This window comes from Tupaia chinensis, unplaced genomic scaffold (assembly GCF_000334495.1).
Source record: "Tupaia chinensis unplaced genomic scaffold, TupChi_1.0 Scaffold000673_1, whole genome shotgun sequence".
In the NCBI taxonomy this organism is placed as follows: domain Eukaryota; kingdom Metazoa; phylum Chordata; class Mammalia; order Scandentia; family Tupaiidae; genus Tupaia; species Tupaia belangeri.
Genome location: NW_006160196.1, coordinates 1155214 through 1180421, shown reverse-complemented (window position 1 = coordinate 1180421; position 25208 = coordinate 1155214). Strand labels below are relative to the sequence as shown.

At 51.2% G+C, this 25208-nt stretch overlaps 1 protein-coding gene across 2 annotated transcripts in view; it reads left to right on the top strand.

Annotated features, from left to right (window-relative positions):
* SNRNP70 (small nuclear ribonucleoprotein U1 subunit 70) overlaps positions 1–20809 on the top strand; it is a 26464-nt gene extending 5655 nt beyond the window's left edge. The window contains exons 5-10 of one of the 2 annotated variants that reach the window (XM_006160172.3): positions 6237–6301; positions 6449–6511; positions 8872–8953; positions 12099–12200; positions 19814–19901; positions 20010–20809. In XM_006160172.3, the coding sequence (XP_006160234.1) occupies positions 6237–6301; positions 6449–6511; positions 8872–8953; positions 12099–12200; positions 19814–19901; positions 20010–20640 (1031 nt within the window). In that variant the 3' untranslated portion in view covers positions 20641–20809. Of the gene's footprint in view, positions 1–6236; positions 6302–6448; positions 6512–8871; positions 8954–12098; positions 12201–19813; positions 19902–19982 lie in introns of both variants that reach the window. The other variant, XM_006160170.3, reaches the window with a different exon arrangement.
* Positions 20810–25208: the final 4399 nt, after the last annotated feature.

Below are 25208 nucleotides of genomic sequence, written 5' to 3'. Positions count from 1 at the left end.
TTCCCCTTCTTTTTGTAGTTTTCGACAGGGCATATATGCTTCCCAGAGTGAGAGAGAGAGAGAGAGCACCTCCTGGGGGGTGGCCCCACTGCAATACCTTCTTTCATTGTTCTCTGTGGATTTGGGGCATGTGTTTGCACACACCCTGCATGATTTACAAGCCACCAACCTGGATTCGAACTGCGCAGTCAACATGTGGGATCCAGCCACCCTAACCACTACATTGCCAGCTGGACCCTTCCCCATTTTTTTAAAATTATTTTTTCCGTGAGAGAGAGAACGTGATAAACAATCTCCTGACAAGGTCTTGATACCATGATCCATACTCAGTCTCCACCAGCCTGGATCCTGGACATGTATCCAGATGTCAGGGAAGTCCTGGGACACCAACCCAGGATCTTTCCCATGTGGGTTCAGCTGCATTACCACTGTGCAGCCACCTAGCCCCAGTTACTCCCAGTCTCGAGATGAAAAATAGGTTGTCGAGGTTTGACTGCTGACAGCGAGAATTCTGAGATACTCTTTGAGTATCTGAAAGCCTAATGGGGGTTCTCAACTCCTTGGTCCTGTCTTTTGAGCCTCTGTTGTGGGCAGGTTAAGCCCTTTAACAAGGATTTCGTAAGGATGGGCCCCCTGCAGAGTGGGACACAGCCTGCATGCTTGCATACACTGACTGGGCCACTGGCAGCGTGAACTCCTTGCCACCCTTTCTGCTAACGTGGTCTTTCTTCAGGTACTTCGGTAAGTACCTTGCCTTGACTGCACTGGGCTTCTTGGACAAACAAGAACTACAAGGAGGAAGGGGTTCCCCCTTGTCTGTCTGTTTTTTTTTTTTTTTTTGAGAGGTTTTTGCTATAGGTTGCATGCACTCGCCAGAAAGACAGAGAGAGACAGACAGAAAGCGAGAAATCACTCCCCAGGGGGGATGGCCACGCTGCAATCCCTTCTCCATTCTCCTCTCAGGATCTTGGGCATGCACACACGTGCACCTGGCGTGAGTTTAAGCCACCAGGTCCAGGACTTGAACCGCAGTCGATTACATGGGAGTCCAGCGACATAGCCATTACGCTAACTGCTGGTCCTGGAGTTCACCCTTTTCTGCTGTGCATCTTTAGGCTGCCAGTCAGAAAGTTCATCTCATGTTTGGCCTTTGTGCACTCCCTCAGGTAGCATTCATGGTCTCACTGCTCCCACAGGACTGTTAGACCTGCTGCTGTGATACTTTCAGGTCTTCAGTCATGTGTCACCATCCCAGTGAGTCCTTCCTAACCTTCCCATTTAAAAGTCAACTCTTCTGGGACCAGCCGACGGTGTAATGGTTATGTCCTGGACTCCCACAGAGTTGACCGCAGTTCAGGTCCCAGAACCAGCAATTTAAAACTCAGTCCACTCAGTCCAGGTGCGTGTGTGCACGTGTCCAAAATCCCGAGAGGAGAATGGAGGAGAGGGGATTACAGTGTGGCCAACACCCCGGGGGGGGGGCGGGTTCTCACTTTCTCTCTGTCTGTCCAGTGAGCACTCATGCCCTATAGCAAAAATCTCTCAAAAAAATAAGAAATTGGGCCAGCAGGTGGCGTGGTGGTTAAGGCAGCTAAACTCCCACATGTTGAGCACAGTTCAAATCCCGGACCTGGCAGCTTACTTTCTCATTTTCTTCTTTGTCTCTGTGGTCAACTTAAAAATAATAATAATAATAATGACAATGAATAAAATTAAATTTTAAAAATCACCTCTTCTTCCTACCTCTTGTCATTATTTGATATAGTTATGCAACCTCCTTATTTCCATTGAGTCCCTCTGTTGGCATAGGAGCTCTTTAAAGGGAGGTGTCTTTTGTCTTTTACTGCCAAATCCCAACTTTCAGCAGTTTCAAGCACCTTGTAGGTACTCAGTAACTACCTGCTGGCAGGTTGAGAGATTGAGGCTGAGGCAGTGCATGTCAAGAGACCTGGGCCCAGAAAACTAACATGGATGAGGGATGGCCTTGGTTAGAGGGATACAAAGATGGAGTGTCTTCAAAGGATTCAGTCCCTGGATTTCCCTTAAAGTTGGGCTCATGTTTTGCTTTTTTTTTTTTTTTTGAGAGGTTTTCGCTATAGGGTGCATGCGCTCGCCAGACAGAGAGAGACATAGAGACAGAAAGCAAGAAATCACCCCCCGGGGGGATGGTCACGCTGCAATCCCTTCTCCTCCATTCTCCTCTCGGGATCTTGGGCACGCACGCACACGCGCCCAGCATGAGATTTAAGCCACCGGGTCCGAGACGCGAACCGCAGTTGACTGTGTGGGAGTCCAGCGACATAACCATTACGCTAACTGCTGGTTCCCATGTTTTGCTTTTTTTAAAAAATGTATTTTTTAAGATTTATTTAGTTTTATTTATTTATTTATTTATTTATTGGAGAGATTTTCGCTATAGGGTGCGTGCGCTCGCCAGACAGAGACAGACAGAGACAGAAAGCGAGAAATCACCCCCCGGGGGGATGGTCACACCGCAATCCCTTCTCCTCCATTCTCCTCTCGGGATCTTGGGCACGCACGCACACGCGCCCGGCGTGAGTTCTAAGCCACCGGGTCCGGGACGCGAACCGCAGTCGACTGCGTGGGAGTCCAGCGACATAGCCATTACGCTAACTGCTGGTTCCCTCATTCATTTATTTTAATTTGACCAGAGATAGACACAGAGAGAGAGAGAGAAAGTGAGAGAGCAAGCTACCAGGTCCAGGACTTGAACTGTGGTCAGCCATGTGGGAGTGTCCAATGCCTTAACCACCACGCCACCTGCTGGTCCCCATGTTTTGCTTTTTTTTCCCCTAAGAATTACTTACTTGTTTAATATCATTTGCTATTACTACTTTTTAAAATTTATCCATAGAGAAGAGAAAAATGAGAAAACGAGCTACCAGATCTGGTACTTGAACTTCATTTGGCCCTGTGGGAGTCTAGCACCTTAACCACCACACCTCCTCCTGGCCCCCAAGCTTTGCTTTTTAAGAAATTTCCAGGGGGGACCAGCAGTTAGTGTAATTTCTATGTTGCTGGACTCCTATGTAGTCGACCGTGGTTTGAGTCCTAGACCCGGCGGCTTAAACTCACACTGGGCGCGTGTGTGTGTGCCCAAGATCCTGAGAGAAGGGATTGCGGCATGGCCTTCCCCCCTTGGGGGTGATTTCTTGCTTCCTGTCTCTCTTTCTCTCTCTCTCTTTCTGGCGAGCGCACATGCCCTTAAAGCAAAAACCTCTCCAAAAAAAAGAAATACATTTCGGGGGGGGGATGCGATGGCAGGTGGTGTGGTGGTTAAGGGCACTGGACTCCCACATGGCCAACTGCAGTTCTAGTACTGGACTTGGCAGCTTGCTTGCTTCCTCTCTTTCTATCTCTCTTTCTCTCCTTTTCCCTCTCCCCCATTAAAATGAAATAAAGTGAAGTAAAAATAATAAATAAATAAATTTCCTGGGATCAGCAGATGATGTAGCAGCTAGGTTGCTGTACTCCCACATGCCTGGCTGCCCTTTGAGTCTTGGACCTGGTGACTTAAAAATCATGCTGGTCATGGGCAGCTGGTGGCGTGGTGGCTAAGGGCATAGGACTCCCACATGGCTGACCACAGTTCAAGTCTCGGACCTGACAGCTTATTCTCTCACTTTTTCTCTCCTCTCTCTGTCCCTCTTTGGTCAAATTAAAATGAAATGAATGAATAAATAAAGTTAAATAACTCTAAAGAAAAATTCATGTGGGTCGTGTGTATCCAAGAGAATGGAAGAGAAGGGATTGAGTTATGGCCATCCCCCATAGGTGGTGATCTCGCTTTCTGCTGTTTCTGTCTTTCTTCTTCCCTGGCGAGTGCACATGCCCTAACATTAAAACCTTTAAAGAACTGGGACTAGCAGATGCTGTAGTGGTCACATTGCTGGACTCCCACATACTCAGTCATGGTTCCGGACCTGGTGGCCTAAAACTCATGCCGGGGGACAAGCAGATGGTTGTAATGGTTATGTTGCTGGACTCCCACATAGTTGACCATGGTTCGAGTTTTGGACCTGGCAGCTTAAAACTCAGGCTGAGCGCATGTGCGTGCATGCCCAAAATCCAGAGAAAAGAAGGGTTTGGCCATCACCCCTGGGCGGGGGGTGATTCTCACTTTCTCTGTCTCTCTTTTTGTCTCTCCAGCGAGTGCATGTTCTCTATAGCAAAAAAAAAAAAAAAAAAAAAACCCTCTCTTTTTTTGTTTTTAAACAAATAGAACCTCTAAAATTGGGACCAGCAGTTAGTGTAATAGCTATGTTGTTGAACTCCCATGTGGTTGACCATCGTTCGAATCCCAGACCCAGTGGCTTGAACTCATGCTGGGCGAATAATGTACGCGTGCCTAAAATCCCGAGAGGAGAATTTAGGAAAAGAGATTGCGGCGTGGCCATCCCCCCAGGGGGTGATTTCTCACTTTCTGTCTCTCTGTCTCTCTCTGTCTTTCTGGTGAGCGCATGTGCCCTATATTAGAAACCTCTCAAAAAAAAAAAAAAAAAAAACCTCTTAAATTAAGATAAACAATAAATAGAAATTTCTTAATTAGCTCCTATTTATAGCTAAACCTTTTAGTAGGAACCAGGTCTGAGACTTTCTTTTCTGGTTTCTTGCAACACTGTCATCCAGATGTTAGGATGCTTGGCTGTGAGGCCAAATGGAAGTATACAGCCTGCCTGTCGGCACCCTGACACCTGACCAGTGACCTTCCCTTTTACTGTCTCAGGTTTGATTTGTTTTGCTTCCATTTGCAAAGTGGTGACGGGTACACCTCAGCATCGAGCACCGTGTCTGGGCCATGGCGTGTGCTCAGCAAAAGATTTAACACGTTTCTTCTGGTCCTCCCAGAGTGGCTGGCCCTCTGAGGGCAACACTGCTCAGACAAACGCCTCCCCTAGGCAGTGAGCAGAATGTCTCTAGGGCCCTGGCAGGAGGGAGACCGTTAGGTATGCTGGGGCCTGCATATTTGGGGAAAGGACTCATTCCCAAACCTGACCCATCATAACCCGTAACAGCCTATGAAATAGTGGATGGAGGTCCTTGGTTGGTTTGTTCATTTATTTATTTATTTGGAGAGGTTTTTGCTATAGGGCACATGTGCTTGCCAGAAAGACAGAGAGACAGAAAGCGAAAAATCACTTCCCAGGGGGATGGCCATGCCACAATCCCTTCTCCATTCTCCTCTAGGGACTCTGGGCACGCACGCACATGTGCCTGGCGTGAGTGTAAGCAACCGGATCTGGAACTCGAACTGCAGTTGGCTACATGGGAATCCAGCGACAGAGCTATTACACCAACTGCTGGTCCCATGAAGTTTGTTTATTTAATGAGAAAGGAAGAGAACCCAACAGGTCCTCCCCCAGCCTAGGACTATAGACATATCTGGTGTGTTTAGTTTACCCAGAATCCAAACCCCAGGCCTCCCCATCTCATTCCAGCATCACAGTGGAACCCCACATCCTGTACTTCAAGGCTGGCCAGAATTTTTTTTTTTAAATAGATTCTGGGTTCCTCTGTGGGGATTGGTATTCCTTGGTGGCCCGAGGAATACCAGTAGAGGAATAGGGCAGTTGTTCGCCCTGAAGTAGCAGGCTGCAGTAATCTGATCTAAGCCAGCCAGTCCCTCCTTTTTATTCCAGCAGCAGCCCTGGCTCCCTTCCAGAGGCTACAGGTCACAGGGCACAGAGGAGAAAGCAGGGGTGTGGTGGGGCTTTCCTCTTTTCTCCTCCCATTCCCTGTCTTCCGGTTACCTGGGCTAGTTTCCTCATGGGTTGTAGTTGCAGTCTGTGTCCAGTGGGTGGCAGTGTGGCCCTGTGTGAGGAGAGGAACTGCAGCACCTGGAGTGCTGACCAGCCGCCTCTCCAAAGCTGAGCTCAGGCGGGTCCTGTTACTTCTTGGATCACCTCTATCTGAGAGAGGTGGGGCCCTCAGGAGACTCCTCCGCCTGCCACTTACCGTCAGCTCGAGTCATTGTTGGTCAGCCACTCTGACAGCCCACGATGGGTGTGAATTCAGGGGAACCAAGGTTCAGAGGGTCATGCCCAAGGTCACCAACTGTTGTCCTATTCTGTCTTCTTGGCCTCAGTCCCTTTGTCTGTCTGCCTTGCTCATATTGCTGCTTGTTGAAGGCCTAGCTTTTGGAGCGCTCCTTGTTCCCCAAGACTTGCTTCCCAGACTGTAGTCCTCGTCTTACAGATGCTCTTCTCCCTGCACAGGGGACCCTCACAATGATCCCAATGCTCAGGGTGATGCCTTCAAGACTCTGTTTGTGGCTAGAGTGGTAAGTCCCAGCTCTCCATCCCTGGAAGCCCAGGCTGCCGGGAGCTGGGTGTGGGACAAAGGACGGTGGGCAGAGGTCCTGGGGCAATTCCAAGGGTTCTGGGATAACTTCCCTCTCCCCTTTAACGTTATGTCTGTCTCCTTGTAGAATTATGACACAACAGAATCCAAGCTCCGAAGAGAGTTCGAGGTGTATGGACCCATCAAAAGAGTGAGTGTGTCAGGGCAAGGGTCTTTGGTTTGGGGGTGCATGGAGGGGGTGGTAGCCTGGAAGGGAGGGAGAAGGCTAGACTCAAACCCTGAGGACCCTTCGGGTCATCCTAGGGCTTGGCATTTACACACAGCAGGTCTTGGGTAGTTAGAGGCAATGTGACGTGAGGCCCAGCCACGTAGCTAGTTGACACTGCTACCTGCCAGGCTGCAGCTGCACAGGAGGCCCAGGTTCTATTTGGGGCCCATCTTAAAAATATAGTGGGCACATGCCTGCAGTCCTAGCTGTTTGAGAGCCTGAGGCAGGTCATGGCATAGCAAAGCCCTCTGAAAAGAAAGAAAAGTGGGCCTGCCAGTGGTCTGGTGTTTGAGATGTCTAGATCCCCACGTGGCCAACAGTGCAGTTTGAGTTCTGGACCCAGCACTTTGTGAACCATGGTGAGCACGTATGTGTGCCCAAAATCACAAAGAGGGGGAGAGGTGGAGGAGGAGGGGTTGTGGCATAACAATGCCCCATGGCAGGGTGCTTTCTGACTCTCCCTCTGTCTCTGGTAAGCACACACACTGGCAAATTGGAAAAGAGAGAGAGAGAGAAGTAACGGCTGTTGATTTGGAGTGAGAGCTGTATTGTTTATAAATGAAGTTTCAGGTACAGGTCAGGCAGGCACACTGTGCTCACCTGTCTGCTGTTGCTATAAGGTGGGGCTGGGAAGTTGCCGCAGGTGCTGTGTGGCCCTCCAGGCTGGAAATGCCTACTGTCTGGTCCTCTGAGCAGGGGTACCTGCCAACCCATGTTGCAGAGCAAGGCTCTGTGTTTAAGTGACACTTCTTCATTTGGATGCTGCATGCCTTATTTCATCTCCCATGGAGCAGTAGTAAGGGCTTGAAGTCCTCCTTCACTCAGACTGGCCTCTCTGTGGGCCCAGGGTCTCGTAGGAATTGATACCCTGGTGGTTTGTTTGTTTGTTTGTTTCTTTTTTGTTTTTTACAGAGATGTTTGCTATAGGGCATGTGTGCTTTGCCAGAGAATCAAAAAGTGAGAAATCACCCTCCGGGGGGATGACCAAGCTACAATTCCTTCTCCATTCTCCTTTTGGGATTTTGGGCACACATGCACACACACCTGGCCATGAGTTTTAAGCCACCGGGTCCAGGACTCAAACTGTCGTTGACTACATGGGAGTCTAGCGATATAACCATTATGCCTTCTGCTATTCTCCTGCTCTTGGTGTTTAACGCCTTTGATGGAGTCTGACCCTGACCCTGTTCCTGCCAAACCACTTAGAGTCAGTCTGCAATCTGAGGGTATGGAATCCCAGAGTTCAAGTTCTAGAACCCAGTCTGTCACTGAGCAGTAGTGATGAGAATGGAGAACTAGCCATTGTCTGGAAACCAGCCAATGTATTGCCTCCTAGAAGCCTTCCTTGGTTTATTTTGTCCCAGTAGCACTTCCTGGAGCATTATTCTGTTGCTGGACTGTCCACACATGGTCTCAGCGGGGTCTTGCCCCATCTCTTCTGTGCACAGCCTCCGTGGTTCCCCAGCTTATGTGGACAGAGGGCCTCTTGCTGTAGCTGGTCCTTCCCCATCCCTGTGCCATCCTGCACTGAGAGCCATCCTTCCCGTGCTCGCCAGGCTGCTGTGCTCTGCATGTGCTGGTTGTCCACTTGGGCCCTTCCCTTCTCTGCCCTCGAGCCCTTGCCTGGCTGGCACGCAGACCTGTGTTACCCAGCCCCATGTTCCCTCTCGACTCCACGTGGACTGCCCGCCGTGGCCCTCTCGGTCTCTCAGAGGCCAGCTTCTCGGCCTCACCTGGGGACTTAATGTCCCTGCCCCTGGCTGCCTGTGTGGCCTCCTGAGGCTCAGTCCCCATCCTGCCATTCTGCGTCTCCAGCCTCTCTGCTGCTCTCCAGGACAAGCTGACACCTCACTGCTCCCTTGTTAATTCTTTTTAAAGAATTATTTACCTCTTGTTATTTTTCCTTATTTGACCAGAGAGAGAGGCAGAGAGAAAGGTAAAGCGAGAAAGCAAGCCGCCTGGTCTGGGACTTGAACGGCAGTTGGCCTTGTGAGAATCCAGCACCTTAACCACCATGCCACCCGCCAGCCCCTATCCTTGTTCATTCTTCAGGCTTCAGAATGAAGTCTTTTCCATCAAGAAGCCACCTCTCTACCCCTCTGGTTTCCACTGTGGTGTTTGCTCGGCCACGACAGCATAAATGGGGCTCTGGAAGGACAGAAGGAGGGTCTGAAGCCTGTGTCACCCAGGGCTGGGCATGCCAGCTGTGTGCCTGGTGGGTGGTTTCTCTGGGGTGGCGGACATCTGTCCCTGACTGACCTTTGCCCCCACCTGCCCCGCAGATACACATGGTCTACAGTAAGCGGTCAGGAAAGCCCCGGGGCTACGCCTTCATCGAATACGAGCATGAGCGAGACATGCACTGTGAGTCCCTCACCTCGGCCCAGCCCTCTGCCCTCTCTCCCTTCTGCCCCCAACCCTTCCCTGTGTCTGTCCCCCTCCCCCCACCGCCACACTTGACATTTGCTGTGTCTCTTCTCCTCCTCCCTCTGTTTCTGATATATCTTTTTTTTTTTATATACGTGTTTTTTAAAAAAAAACAAAAACCAAATCCCCCACAACGTGTGTGTGTGTGAACCCGGGGAGGTAAGTCTCACACGTTGAACCTCAGGGGCAAGGAGGGAACTGGATGGGGGCTGGGGCCAGCTGGAGGTGGGGGGGAGGGGTCGGATTCTTGGGGAGCCTCTCCCCACTTTTCCCCCACCAGTGTTGGGGACACCCAGGTTGGAATGAGGACTGGCCTTTGAACCTGCCCTCTCCCTCCCCTCAGTAGAGTTGGGGCTGGGCCACCTGACCCTTCACCTCCCCCCGGCCCCCACCCTGCTCCTTAGTGGGCAGTGGAGTGGCAGGCGTGCTCAGCACCTGCCCCCACAGCTCCCAAGCTCCCTTTGAGGCTGCGGCGGCGTCCATGTGGGCAGGGCTGCGGCGTGTCCAGGGGCCGCCGTATTAATTGACTGTTCTTATTGTCACTGCAGCCACCACGCAGCTGGCTTGCAGCTGATGCTTACGCTCCCCTTACAACACCTCAGTGTATGGTTGGTATAAGGGTTTGTATCATGGGTAAGATCACTCAGCACCGCACACAGCCCAGCTTAGCCAGGCAGCTCAGGAGCAGCGAGGCCTCCCCACCCCCAGCCGCCCCTCAGCCTCCCTGCACCCACAGCCCTTTCCTTGTTTGGGTGCCCTTGCCCCTCCCATCCCCGATCCATACACTCTGATAATCTTACCGGTCCCAGGAGGGGCAGGGTGAACCCCAAAGGTAAAGGCAGCTGGCCTCTCCAGTAGGGCTTCACCTGGACCCTGACCCTCCTGGCTTCCTGACATCAGCAATGTGACGGCAGCAGTAATGAAGATGGGGTGCACGGGGGCCAGGGTTCTGTGTGGAACCCTTTAACCCTTCGCTCCTTCTGTGGGGCTATCACTGGGGGCCCTGGAGAGTCTTTCTGGCTCGTTTTGGGGTACTCTGCCCTCATGTTTCCTTAGCATGGTTGAGACCTCCCAAGGGGTCTGGCGGTGCCCAGCCTCTCTCAAGAGCTGATCAGGAGCCCCCTCCCCAAGTGCATGGAACTGGGGCTTGGGGTGTGGGAGGGCCAGAGGCAGGCTGCACACAGCTGTAGATTTTCACTTAAGAACCTTCCACAATCTAGAGATTTAGAGAGGGAAGGAGAGACAGCGTGAAGCCTGGACAGGTGCGCTCACATGTTTCTTTGCTGCTCCTCGGGTTGGGCCTCTTCTGGGGTTTGGGAGACCGAGCCTGAGCAGGGTTCCTCTGCTCGACTGAGATGCCCGTCCTTAACTTCTTTCCCTGGCCACCTTCTGGGTTCAGGGGCCAAGCGGCCCCTCCTCTGGGAGCTTGGGCGGACTCCACCTTCTAGACTCCCAAGCCTGTGCCCTGTGGTCTGTACCTGCGTGCCAGCCTTCCGGCTGGACCAGCAGGCGGGCGGGAGTGCGTGGAGGTGGAGGAGTCATCCAGGTGCTAGGAGGGACGGGGTGCGTGCCTGGTTTCGTGTGGTCTTTGTTGGGGAGTGGCAAGGGCGGCAGGTTTGCTAAGGCACCCCCCACCCCCGCCTTTTTAAATTGAAGAGGGTAGTCCTAGGACTTTCCAGCCCCTGGATTTGATGTTAATCTTTGGTCCCCTCCTCTTGGAGGCCTCCAGGAGGTGCTGTGGTCCAGCACTTCCCCCACTTGTCTCCGGGTGGTGCAGGAGATGTGTTCTTTTCCCTTTTGGGGCTTCCTAGAACCCCCCATTCCCCTCCCCTGTAGCTTTAGTTGATCCTATGGTGGTGGGTGTGGGGTCTGTGCGCGTGCTCAGGTAAGCTTGGGGGCTCCAGGTAAGCGGTCCCGTGTCCCCCCCCCGGGAAGCCCGCCTCTGCGCCAGGCCCCCAGGAGTTGCCGAGCCCCCCCCATCCCGCTCGGTTTGGACACCCGCAAGGCCGGCATCGGTAAATGGCACCTTTTTCTCTTCCTCTGGTTGTTATTTGGGGGGGAGCGGGCTGGGGTGGGGCAGGGTATTGTGGTTGGTTGAGCACAGCCCCTTAGGCCAGGGTCAGGGGTGGGAACAGGAACTTTTTGGCTTCTTGGTGGCCCTCCATGGTGTAGGTCCCCCCCACCCATGAATGCAGGCCAGGTCACAGGGCTTGCCCTTTGCTGCGTCCTGCCAAAGAGTAGCCGCAGCCTCTCCCCCATCTCCTCCTCTGCTCCTCACCCTTCCCTGACAGGCTCAGGCTGGGGTGGCCCCCAGCATGTGTTGAGCAGGGGTGTGGAGGGAGAGATGGGGGCAGGAGCGCAGGGTCAGCTGTCTCAGGTAAGGCAGGGATTCTCAGCAGCACCGCACGTCTTCCCCAGGATGCCCCCACTTCCCCTCTCTCCCTGCTGTGGGGGCCCTTCCAGGCCCCCTGGGAGCACATAGGCTTCCTTTCTGCTCCCTGCCGTGTCCTAAAGACTTCTCCCATCCCCTTCTGGTTCATTTTCTGTTCTGATGTCTGTTCCCCCAACACTCACCCTCTCCCCCCAAAAAAACCACACAGAAAAAACTGGTGTGAACTGGGGTACAGAGTTGCTCTGCTGGGCCTCCTGCCCCAGCATGATGTTTTAGGGTGCATGCCTGGGGTTGTGGAGGAGCCCCCTCCCCACAGCAGAGTCCAGCATTGAGTTAACCTCCGGTTTCTTTGCAGCGACTTTGGCCTCCCTGGTAGGAGGGGGCTGCTCCATCGTGGGAGTAGGAAGGCCCTGGGAGCCAGGGGCTTGGTGGTGGGGTGGATGTCTTGCCCCCCAGTGACGGGGTGTCGCTAAGCAGGAAGCAGGCATGAGATGGAGCAGGCCTCTCACCGGTTTGGGAGAGGGTGGGTCTGGCTGTCAGTTGCCTGGCTGTCTGGTGGGTGTGTGCGTGTGCGCGTGCGCGTGTGCAATGATGGGGACATGTGGGGTGGGGATCTGCAGAGCTGGGCTCTGTCCTGACTAGAGGGTCTTCTGGGGACTCTTCCCCTCCCCTCTCCCACATCTGTTGCAGCCGCTTACAAGCACGCAGACGGCAAGAAGATCGATGGCAGGAGGGTCCTGGTGGATGTGGAAAGGGGCAGAACTGTGAAGGGCTGGAGGCCCCGGCGGCTAGGTGAGCACGTCCTGTCCACACTGGGTGCTTGGGGACCTCGTTCTCGCCCAGCCTCTGCTGCTTGCTTATTTTCCCGCTGTTTGCCCATTTGGCAAATCATCCTCCCTCTGTTCCATCTTATCTTCTTCATCACCCTCCTGTTTCTGGTATCCTTTTCCTTTGTCTGAGCTGCTGATGAGAAGCAAGGGCACTGGCCTCGGGAGGCTGGGCAGGCCCAGGGGCAGGCCTGTATACTTACCAGTCGGTGGGTTTCCCCTTTTGTGCCCTGTTTACTCTCTTAGGCTGAGGGGATGCCCTCAGAGTTCACTGAGCTCAACGTACCAGGTGCCCAGCTTGCGTGGTGGCACGTGGTGGGGCTTATCAGTGTCACTTGCTCACTCACTTGTGCTCTGCTCATTTGCTCTTACTGTGTGTTCTTTGACCCGTTGATTCAGCGACTGCCACTTCGACTGCCAGCTGCGTACCAGCTTCTAGTCAGGAGCAGGACACAGGCAGCCCTGCCCTCTGAGCCTCCTTCCATAGTCCTCACTGCCTGTCCAGTTGTCACTCACTATCTCAGCCCGTCTCTGGTTGCAAGTATCAGAAATACATTGAGCAGGATCAGCAGTTGGCGTAATGGCTATGTCTCTGGACTCCCATGTAGTTGACCATGGTTCGAGTCCCAGGTCTGGTGACTTAAACTCAGGCTAGGCGTGTGTGCATGTGTGCCCAAGATCCCAAGAGGAGAATGGAGGAGAAGGGGAGAATGGAGGAGAAGGGGTTGCAGTGTGGCCATCCTGCCGGGGGGTGATTTCTCGGTTTCTGTCTCTTGTCTTTTCTGGCTAACACACGCGCCCTTTAGCAAAAACCTCTCTCTAAAAAGAAAGAAATACATTTGAACTTCCTGAAACACAAAGGGCTTGTTGGCTTAGGATCGTGGGTGTCTTTGAGTCCAAAAGCATGTGATGCTGGTGGACCTCAGAGAGACCTGGTAGTGAACCCTCCAGCTATCAGGAGCGGGGACAGCCCATCCCTGGTATCCTGCAGCATGGCTCTGCCTGTGTTCTGTCCAGGCGGACCAACCTCTTGTGTCTTCTTGCACTGCCCCAGGTGGCATGGTACACCTCCCTGCCACTCGGTCCTGGGCAGGTCTCTTTACTTCAGAGTAGACCCATCTAATCCGCTCAGTGTGGGTCTGGATTTGAGCTGAGATCCTGTCTTCCCTGGATGTCTATTGAGAAGTGACTTTGATGAGACCAAGAGGACAGATCGTTCCTGGGCAGATACCCCAGGTAGTGGTCACTACCCTCCACTTCTGCTTCTGCCTCCTGAGCTGTCCGTTTTCCCTTTCCACTTGACTGTGCTGGTCTGAACATGTGCATCTGTTGGGTCTCTGGACTGAGTAGGCAAGTTCTTACTGTACTGTGGTTTCTCGGAGTGGGAGTGGGAGTAGGTTACTTTTTTTCCCCTAAAAATTATTTAAGCTTGTTTGTTTATTTTAATTTGGCCAGAGAAGGGATGGAGTAAGTGGGGAGAATGAGAAGGCAAGCTGCTAGATATAGGACTCGAACCGTGGTCAGCATGTGGGTGAGAGTCCAGCGTTCTTAACCATCATTCCTCCTGCTGGTCCCAGAAATGGGTTCTTAAGGCTCTGGTATTCCTATTGTGGGGAAATCTTGGACTCTCAGGATTTTCCAGTTTGGTTGGCATTCAGACTTTTAATAGTGTTAGCCAGAACCTAGTGTAGGGACATGTACAACCCAAACACAAATTATATGAAGCCGTATATTTTCTTCATCTGGTACATAGTGTTAGACTCTGCTTTATGTGTCTTAAGGTATTTGATTGAGAGGTGCCTGATCGGGTCTTGCCATACGATCCTCCCTTAGCCAGCTGGGATAGCAGGGTGGCATGTTCAGGTTCATCCTGGATCCAGACCCTGGCCTCCTGTGTGGCTCTAGTGTTGTGCAGTAGCACCCTACTGCTTGCACCACTGCAGCTGGGTTGTGTTTCTTTCTTTTTAAATATTTTATTTAACTTTATTTTAATTTGACCAGAGAGAGAGGCAAAATGAGAAAGCAAGCCACCAGGTCTAGGACTCAAACTGCAGGCGGCCAAGGAGTCCAGTGTCCTTAACCACCACGTCACCTGATGGCCCCATCTTTCTTTTTTTTTTTTAAGAATTATTTTATTGGGACCAGCAGTTAGCGTAATGACTATGTCACTGGACTCCCATGTAGTCAATTGCGGTTCGAGTCCTGGACCCGGTGGCTTAAACTCACGCCGGGTGCGTGTGCGTGTGTGCCCAAGATCCCCAAAGGAGAATGGAGAAGGGATTGCGGTGTGGCCATCCCCTCTGGGGGGTGATTTCTCACTTTCTGTCTCTCTGTCTGGCGAGCGCACATGCCCTATAGCAAAAATCTCTAAAAAAAATTATTTAACCTTATTTATTTTATTTTAATTTGACCAGAAAGGGACAGTGAGAGAGAGAGAAAGTAAGAAAGAAGGGAAGCCAGCAGGTCCAGTACTCAAATCGCAGTCGGCTATGCTGGAGTCTAGTGCCCTTAACCACCACACCACCCACCAGCCCGTAGGCTGTGTTTTTCTTACATTCTTTAAGGTGTTGATTTCCATATTGATGGTATAACCCATGTGTGGGTCAGGATCTGGAACTTGAAAAACACTAGTCTGGTTGACCCGCGCCTATGACAGACACTCCAGGTCCACAGTCAGTTGCTTGATCTCTGTTTTTTTGTTTTTTGTTTTTTGTTTTTGTTGTTGTTGTTGTTTTCTTTTGAGAGGTTTTTGCTATAGAGCACGTGGGCTTGCCAGACAGAGAGATAGAGAGACGGAAAGCAGGAAATCAGCCCCCAGGGGGGATGGCCACGCCGCAATCCCTTCCCCTCTCGGGATCTTGGGCACGCACGCACGCACACGCGCCCGGTGTGAGTTTAAACCACCAGGTCTGGGACTCGAACTGCGGTCAACTACGTGGGAGTCCAGCGACATAGCCATTATGCTAACTGCTGGTCCCCACTCCTGTTTTTTAATGTCTGCAACTTTCCCTGATATCCAGGAAGGCTCTTCACTCTCACCCTCGTTAAAAGAGTTGTTTCATATATGGAGCTCAGCCCTGACTCAAAGAAGCCTCCTTCCAGGCAAGAAAGCAGTACAGAAGAGTGCTTGGGAAGAGTGAGGTCTGTAGACAGAGAGTACTGGCAGCCTCTTTGGCGAGTTCCTATGGGCAAGTGACGTTAGCTGTTATCTGAGAATGTCTCCCCACCTGAAAACTGAGGCTACCATCTGCTCCTTGGAGTTTTTTGTTTATCCACCTGACAAGGACGTGTCCACCATTACCATTACCTGATTATCATCCCTGCTTTCATAGTACCTGGTGGGAGAAGCAGATAGGATTCCACTCAAACACCAAGTTCGAAATTTTGGTAGAAGACAGTGTGAAACTGTAAGTCTATAGTAGAGAGTGATAGTCTGGCAGGTAGGGGAAGGCTTTCTGAGCAAATAATCTGGGCTACCGTGAAGGCTGAGTAGGGGTTACCTAGACAGGGAAGGCGAGATTATTCTAGGAACAAGAGGCTTATGCCTAGAAACAGGCAGGCTGAAGGTGCGGAATGTGAGGAGCCTGAAAGGCAGACTGCTGGAGTGAAGGAAGGGCCAGCCGTGGCAGGCTCTTTCAGCCAGTTGACAAGGAGCTTGGACTTTAGACAAGGGAAGCCCCCAAAGGCTCAGAAACAGGTTTCATAGAAAGGTCCTAAGAAGTGGTGTGTGGTTAAGGGCGCTGGACTCCCACATGGCTGACCATGGTTTGAATCCCAGACCTGGCGCCTTGCTTTCTCACTTTTTCTTTTTCTCTCTCCCTTTGTGTCCCTTTTTGGTCAAATTAAAATAAATGAATTGAATTAAATAAATAAAGTTAAATAAAAAACTTTAAAAAAAAAAGATGAGGGGACCAGCAGATGGCGTAATGGCTATGTCGCTTGACTCCCTTGTAGTCGACCGCAGTTTGAGTCCCAGACCTAGTGGCTTAAATTCACGCTGGGCATGCGTGTGTGTGTACCCAAGATCCTGAGAGAAGGGGTTGGTTGCGGCGTGACCATCCCCCTTGAGGGTGATTTCTTGCTTTCTGTCTCTCTGTTTCTGTCTTTCTGGTGAGTGCATGCATCCTATAGCAAAACCCTCTTAAAGAAAGAAAGAAGAGAGGGACCAGCTGTTAGCGTAATAGCTGTTGCTGAGCTCCCATGTAGCTGACCACGGTTTGAGTTCCAGACCTGATGGCTTAAACTCACGCTGGGTGCATGTGCGTGTGTGCCCAAGATCCTGAGAGGAGAATGGAGGAGAAGGGATTGCGGTGTGGTCGTTCCCCCTGGGGGATGATTTCTCGCTTTCTGTCTCTCTGTCTGTCTCTGTCTTTCTGGTGAGCACATGTGAAATGGGTTCTTAAGGCTCTGGTATTCCTATTGTGGGGAAATCTTGGACTCTCAGGATTTTCCAGTTTGGTTGGCATTCAGACTTTTAATAGTGTTAGCCAGAACCTAGTGTAGGGACATGTACAACCCAAACACAAATTATATGAAGCCGTATATTTTCTTCATCTGGTACATAGTGTTAGACTCTGCTTTATGTGTCTTAAGGTATTTGATTGAGAGGTGCCTGATCGGGTCTTGCCATACGATCCTCCCTTAGCCAGCTGGGATAGCAGGGTGGCATGTTCAGGTTCATCCTGGATCCAGACCCTGGCCTCCTGTGTGGCTCTAGTGTTGTGCAGTAGCACCCTACTGCTTGCACCACTGCAGCTGGGTTGTGTTTCTTTCTTTTTAAATATTTTATTTAACTTTATTTTAATTTGACCAGAGAGAGAGGCAAAATGAGAAAGCAAGCCACCAGGTCTAGGACTCAAACTGCAGGCGGCCAAGGAGTCCAGTGTCCTTAACCACCACGTCACCTGATGGCCCCATCTTTCTTTTTTTTTTTTAAGAATTATTTTATTGGGACCAGCAGTTAGCGTAATGACTATGTCACTGGACTCCCATGTAGTCAATTGCGGTTCGAGTCCTGGACCCGGTGGCTTAAACTCACGCCGGGTGCGTGTGCGTGTGTGCCCAAGATCCCCAAAGGAGAATGGAGAAGGGATTGCGGTGTGGCCATCCCCTCTGGGGGGTGATTTCTCACTTTCTGTCTCTCTGTCTGGCGAGCGCACATGCCCTATAGCAAAAATCTCTAAAAAAAATTATTTAACCTTATTTATTTTATTTTAATTTGACCAGAAAGGGACAGTGAGAGAGAGAGAAAGTAAGAAAGAAGGGAAGCCAGCAGGTCCAGTACTCAAATCGCAGTCGGCTATGCTGGAGTCTAGTGCCCTTAACCACCACACCACCCACCAGCCCGTAGGCTGTGTTTTTCTTACATTCTTTAAGGTGTTGATTTCCATATTGATGGTATAACCCATGTGTGGGTCAGGATCTGGAACTTGAAAAACACTAGTCTGGTTGACCCGCGCCTATGACAGACACTCCAGGTCCACAGTCAGTTGCTTGATCTCTGTTTTTTTGTTTTTTGTTTTTTGTTTTTGTTGTTGTTGTTGTTTTCTTTTGAGAGGTTTTTGCTATAGAGCACGTGGGCTTGCCAGACAGAGAGATAGAGAGACGGAAAGCAGGAAATCAGCCCCCAGGGGGGATGGCCACGCCGCAATCCCTTCCCCTCTCGGGATCTTGGGCACGCACGCACGCACACGCGCCCGGTGTGAGTTTAAACCACCAGGTCTGGGACTCGAACTGCGGTCAACTACGTGGGAGTCCAGCGACATAGCCATTATGCTAACTGCTGGTCCCCACTCCTGTTTTTTAATGTCTGCAACTTTCCCTGATATCCAGGAAGGCTCTTCACTCTCACCCTCGTTAAAAGAGTTGTTTCATATATGGAGCTCAGCCCTGACTCAAAGAAGCCTCCTTCCAGGCAAGAAAGCAGTACAGAAGAGTGCTTGGGAAGAGTGAGGTCTGTAGACAGAGAGTACTGGCAGCCTCTTTGGCGAGTTCCTATGGGCAAGTGACGTTAGCTGTTATCTGAGAATGTCTCCCCACCTGAAAACTGAGGCTACCATCTGCTCCTTGGAGTTTTTTGTTTATCCACCTGACAAGGACGTGTCCACCATTACCATTACCTGATTATCATCCCTGCTTTCATAGTACCTGGTGGGAGAAGCAGATAGGATTCCACTCAAACACCAAGTTCGAAATTTTGGTAGAAGACAGTGTGAAACTGTAAGTCTATAGTAGAGAGTGATAGTCTGGCAGGTAGGGGAAGGCTTTCTGAGCAAATAATCTGGGCTACCGTGAAGGCTGAGTAGGGGTTACCTAGACAGGGAAGGCGAGATTATTCTAGGAACAAGAGGCTTATGCCTAGAAACAGGCAGGCTGAAGGTGCGGAATGTGAGGAGCCTGAAAGGCAGACTGCTGGAGTGAAGGAAGGGCCAGCCGTGGCAGGCTCTTTCAGCCAGTTGACAAGGAGCTTGGACTTTAGACAAGGGAAGCCCCCAAAGGCTCAGAAACAGGTTTCATAGAAAGGTCCTAAGAAGTGGTGTGTGGTTAAGGGCGCTGGACTCCCACATGGCTGACCATGGTTTGAATCCCAGACCTGGCGCCTTGCTTTCTCACTTTTTCTTTTTCTCTCTCCCTTTGTGTCCCTTTTTGGTCAAATTAAAATAAATGAATTGAATTAAATAAATAAAGTTAAATAAAAAACTTTAAAAAAAAAAGATGAGGGGACCAGCAGATGGCGTAATGGCTATGTCGCTTGACTCCCTTGTAGTCGACCGCAGTTTGAGTCCCAGACCTAGTGGCTTAAATTCACGCTGGGCATGCGTGTGTGTGTACCCAAGATCCTGAGAGAAGGGGTTGGTTGCGGCGTGACCATCCCCCTTGAGGGTGATTTCTTGCTTTCTGTCTCTCTGTTTCTGTCTTTCTGGTGAGTGCATGCATCCTATAGCAAAACCCTCTTAAAGAAAGAAAGAAGAGAGGGACCAGCTGTTAGCGTAATAGCTGTTGCTGAGCTCCCATGTAGCTGACCACGGTTTGAGTTCCAGACCTGATGGCTTAAACTCACGCTGGGTGCATGTGCGTGTGTGCCCAAGATCCTGAGAGGAGAATGGAGGAGAAGGGATTGCGGTGTGGGCGTTCCTCATGGGGGATGATTTCTCGCTTTCTGTCTCTCTGTCTGTCTCTGTCTTTCTGGTGAGCACATGTGCCCTATAGCAAAAATCTCTCCAAAAGAGAGAGAGAGAGAGAGAGGTTCTGGCTTGAGATTCACTGAGATTAGTGTAGAGGAGGCTGCATTGTCCCTAGTGTTGATGAATTTGAAGTTTGGGGTCAAGCTCAGGTTCTAATCAAGTTGTTCCCTAAACGGTACTTTGTGGAAGTTATTTAATGTCTAATGCATAGCTGTCCTGTAACATGATTATCCTGTGACAAGAGTGCTGGGGTGATGATGAGCCCAGAGACATCAATACAGGTGCTTGGTGAAGCCGTAATTACATTTTTTTTGCTTTGAGACTCCTTTTCACTCACTCCTTTGGGGCCCTGACCTGTCCAGACTGACCCTCTGTTCATCCACCCTGCCCCCAGGAGGTGGCCTCGGTGGCACCAGAAGAGGTGGGGCTGACGTGAATATCCGGCATTCAGGCCGTGATGACACGTCCCGCTATGATGAGAGGTAAGATTGGGCAATGAGTTTCCTGGGCTGGGGTGGTAACCTGGGGGAGCCCTGTGACACACCTCTGCCCACCTCATCCAGGCCCGGCCCCTCCCCGCTTCCACACAGGGACCGGGACCGGGACCGGGAGCGGGAGCGTAGAGAGAGAAGCCGCGATCGAGACAAGGAACGGGAACGGCGACGCTCCCGCTCTCGGGACCGGCGGAGGCGCTCACGGAGTCGGGACAAGGAGGAGCGGCGTAGATCCAGGGAACGAAGCAAGGATAAGGACCGGGACCGGAAGCGGCGGAGCAGCCGGAGTCGGGAGCGAGCACGTCGAGAACGGGAGCGCAAGGAGGAGCTGCGTGGTGGTGGAGGTGGTGGCGGCGACATGGCAGAGGCCTCTGAGGCCGGTGACGCACCTCCTGATGACGGGCCTCCTGGGGAGCTTGGCCCTGACGGCCCTGATGGTCCAGAGGAGAAGGGCCGAGATCGTGACCGAGAACGACGTCGGAGCCACCGGAGCGAGCGGGAGAGGCGCCGGGACCGCGACCGGGACCGTGATCGCGAGCACAAGCGAGGGGAACGGGGTGGGGAACGGAGCAGAGAGGAGACCCGGGGTGGGGGTGGGGGTGGTGGCCAGGACAACGGGCTTGAGGGTCTGGGCAATGATGGTCGAGACATGTATCTGGAGTCCGAGGGTGGCGACGGATATCTTGCTCCGGAAAACGGGTATTTGATGGAGGCTGCACCAGAGTGAAGAGGCCCTCTCAGGCTGTTGTGTTTGGACGTGCCCCCACCCACCCCCTTGCTGTCATCCTCTTCCCCGTCCTTCTTGGCCACTGAGTTTGCCTTCCAAGGAAGGGTAGGAGTCTCATGATTTGTTCTGGCCCTTTGGATTTAAAAATAAAGTTAATTTCCTGTTGATAGTGGGCACCTTGGTTTCTTGTTTGCTGTTCTCATGTCTCCTCCAAATAGTGGTCACCTGACTTGATAGACCTGCTGTGCTTTAAGTTGTTCAGGTATGCCTTTGTAACCTAAGGCAGAAGGTGTCCCAGCTGTTTAAAATGGGCAAGGGGGGTCAGCAGATAGCTTGATTCTATTTTTTTTTTTTTTGAGATGTTTTTGCTATGGGGTACGTGCGCTTGCCAGAGACAGACAGATAGAAAGCGAGAAATCACCCCCCAGGGGAGATGGCCATGCCGCAATCCCTTCTCCACTCTTCTCTCGGGATCTTGAGCATGCACGTACACTCGCCCAGCGTGAGTTAAGCCACCAGATCCCGGACGTGAACCACGGTCGACTACGTGGGAGTCCAGTGACATAGCCATTATGCCAACTGCTGGTCCCTGATTCTTTTATTTATTTATTTTGCTGTAAGGCACATGTGCTCTCCAGAAAGACAAAGCAAAAAATCACCCCCCAGGGTGGATGGCCACACTGCAATCCATTCTCCTCTCAAGATCTTAGGCACTCACACACATGCACCCAGCATTAGTTTAAGCCACCAGCTCCAGGACTCGAACTGTGTTTGACTACATGGGAGTCCAGTGACATAGCCATTATGCTAACTGCTTGTCCCATCCTCTTGGGATCTTGAGCAAGCATACACATGTGCCCGGCGTGAATTAAAGCCACCATGCCTGGGACTCAAACACTACATGGGAGTCCAGCAACATAGCCATTACGCCAACTGGAAGTCCCAATGTACTTATTTTGACTAGAGAATGACATTGCAAGAGTGAGAAAGCAAGCCACCAGGTCGGATTTGAACTATGGTTAGCCATGTGGGAGTCCAGAGGCCCTAACCACCACACCACCTGGCAGCCCCCTTAAAACACATGCTTGTCCAAAATCCCAGGAAGAGAATGGAGCAGAAGGAATTGTTGCATCCACCCCTGGGAGTGGGTGATTTCTCCCTTTTCCTCTCACTGGTGAGTGAAAAAATGAAAGTAAATGAGGTAAGGAAACCCTGCACAGGCCAGGCCCTTTTTTGGGGGGGGCAGGGGAGGGGAGGTTTTTTTGCTGTAGGGCACTTGTGCTTGCCAGACAGAGACATAGAGACAGAAAGCGAGAAATCACCCCCCAGGGGGGATGGTCACGCCACAGTCCCCTCTCCATTCTCCTCTCGAGATCTTGGGCACGCATGCACACGCGCCCAGTGTGAGTTTTAAGCCACCGGGTCCGGGACGCGAACCGCGGTCAACTACATGGGAGTCCAGCGACATAGCCATTACACTTAACTGCTGGTTCCCCACAGGCCCTTTTCCATCTTCCTTCTTCTCTACCTTCCCCACATCCTTGGCTGTTCACACCCCTATTTTGGTGGGGGGTGTGTGTGTGAAATTAATGAAGGGGACTAGGCTGCTCAGCAGAAGCTGCAGCCCTGGGAAAGGGAAGCCGTTACCTGCATTAGATTGAGGGGAAGGAGGCATGGTGGTTGTACTGGACTCGTGGCTGACCACTGTTCAAATCTTGGACCATTATAACCCAAAACATCACAACAGGTAAATAGATACATAAAACTAAAAAAATAAAATAAAAAGCAGATGTTGAGAGAATAGAAGATGAAGTGAGGTGTGGGGATGTGGTTGGGTAGCCTAGGAGGCTGGACAGGGCCTGCACTTCTGCACGTGTGCTTCATACTTCTTGTGGTAGAGGGATAGCAAACAAGCACAGAAGTGGTCCTGTCAGCAGTTGGGATTCCAGCAATTCGGTGGTGAGAGCACGAGCCTTGCAAGCACTGGGAAGGAAACCATCAGCCTTACAGGACTCTGTAGTGAGCGGAGGCTGCGACCCCAGGGGAAAAGAGCAGAACAGCCTCCCTTTACTCATTCAGGATGCCTAGGAGCTGGGCTTTGCTGTCTAGAAGAGGAAACCTGTTTTTGTCTTTTGGGAGTTTCTCAACCTGAAGACAAACTTTCCTTGTTAACCTGAGGGCAGTCTGTTAGTCCTGATAAGCAGGATTCCAGTCTGCTGCTTAACTGCCTCAGTTTTCAAACACAACTGAGGATACCCAAGGCATTTGAGAATAGACTACAACAAGGAGACAAGATAAACAGGAAAACAACTAGGCCAGCTCCCATAGCAGTGCGTAAACACTGAACATGGGGAACCTGGTTGCACATGGCAGTTCCAATCCAGGCCCCCATGGCTTGAGAAGCAACCATGTGTGTGCATGCATGTCCCAAATCCTGACAGGATGGGGAAATGGAAGAGGATCATGTTGTGACCATGCCCTGCTGGGAGGTGCTTTGTGGCTATGGTGAGTACATATGAGTGACATTTAAGAAAAGTTTGTAGAAAAATGGAAATTAAGGTACAAGTGGGTCAACATTTTTTTAATGCATGCAGTTTTTTGTTTTTAATTTTGATATAGGACACTACCTAGAGAAAGTGAGAAAGGACCTCCCCAGGGGGGATGGCCACACCACAATCCCCTTTCCATTCTCAGGATTTGAGGCACACATGCATGCACATGTGCTTGGTATGATTTTCAAGCTGCTGGGTCCAGGGCTTGAACCGTGGCCAACTATGTGGCAGCCAAGTACCTTAACCATCACACCACCTGCTGCCCTGGAAATCAAGAACATAATAGGTGGGACCAGTTCCACGGTGTAGTGGTAACGTGCTGCTCACGAGAAGCTGTACTGGGGTATTGGAGGCTGACAGGCGCTGTGGTGGCTAGAGGTGCTGGACTCCCACAGGGCCAACTGCAGTTTGACCCAGACCTGGTGGCCTGCTTTCTTGCTTTCTCTCTCTCTTTCTGGTCAAATTCAAAAATAATAATAAAGTAATTATTTCAAAAAAGGAAGCTGTATCCCACATGGTGTGCAGTTCGCATCCCTGGTCAGTCAGCCTAAAGCATGCCAGGCATGTATGTGTATGCCCAGGATCTGTTAGGCTGGAGGATGGAAGGATGGCATTGAAACCAGACCCTGTGGGAAGTTGTCCCGTCTTGTGTACCTGCACACACACTGATGAATGTTTAAAGGACAGAAATTCATAGATATATTGAGAAGTTGGTTTTCCGTCACAGCCTCGCTTCCAAGATAACGGAGAAAAGAAACAACAGTCGTGCCACAAAGGGCCACAGCCACGTGCAGCCTTTTTGCTGCATAAACTGTGCCCGCTGCATGTCCAAGGACAAGCTAGTAAGTTTGTCATCCAGGGGCTGGCAGGTGGCATGGTGGTTAAGGGCGCTGGACTCCACATGGCTGATAGTGGTTTGAGTCCTGGGCCTGGCGGCTTGCTTTCTTGCTTTCCCTCCCTTTCTCTCGCTTTGTCCCTCTGGTAAAATTAAAATTAAAATAAAGTTAAAATAACTAAAAAGTTTGTCATCTAAAACATAGCAGAGGCCACAGCTGTCAGGGACATCTCTGAAGCAAGTGTCTTTGATGTCCATGTGCTCCTCAAGCTGTATGTAAAGCTACATTACTGTGAGTTGCGCCATCCATAGCAAGGGAGTCAGGAACGGACCATGAAGTTCACACCGAGGGCCCCCGCCCTGATTGATTTATTTATTTTCGAGAGATTTTTGCTACAGGGTGCATGTGCTCACCAGAGAGACATTAAGTGAGAAATCCGCCCCCCCCAGGTGAGTGGCCCACACCACAATCCATTCTTTTAGGATTTGGAGCACATACGCACACGTGCTCACTGTGACTTGAAGCTGCTGGGTCTGGAACTTGAGCTGTGGCTGACTATGTGGGAGTCCAGTGACGTAACCATTACGCCATCTGCTGGTCCCTGATTTAGACCTGCAGGTACTGCCCCTCACCCTCCACCAAAGCCCATGTAAGGAGCTGAGTCTTTAAGAACTGAAAAACTGTCCGGACTAGCTGCGAAATGGCTATGTCACTGAACTCCCCTGTAGTCGACCGTGGTTCCAGTCACAGGCCCGGTGGCTTAAACTCATGCCGGGCACGTGTGCATGCGTGCCTAAGATCCTGAGAGGAGAATGAAGGAGAAGCGATTGCGGCGTGGCCATCCCCACTTGGGGGTGATTTCTCGCTCTCTGTCTCTCTGGCGAGCACAAGCACCTTGGAGCAATAAACCTCCTAAAAAAAAAAAAAAAGAAAGAACTGAAAAACTTCCTTCTGGGAAAAAAATAAGTCCAAATTATACATTAAAATAAGGAGCTGGCAGGTGGCATAGTTGTTAAGGGTGCTGGACTCCCACGTGGCTGACTGGTTTGAGTCCCAGACCTGGCAGCTTGCTTTCTCTCGTTCTTCTCTGGTCAAATTAAAATAAATTATATAAAATAATTCCTTTGAAAAAAAAAAAGGTGGGGACCAGCAGATGGCATAATGGTTAGATCACCGGATC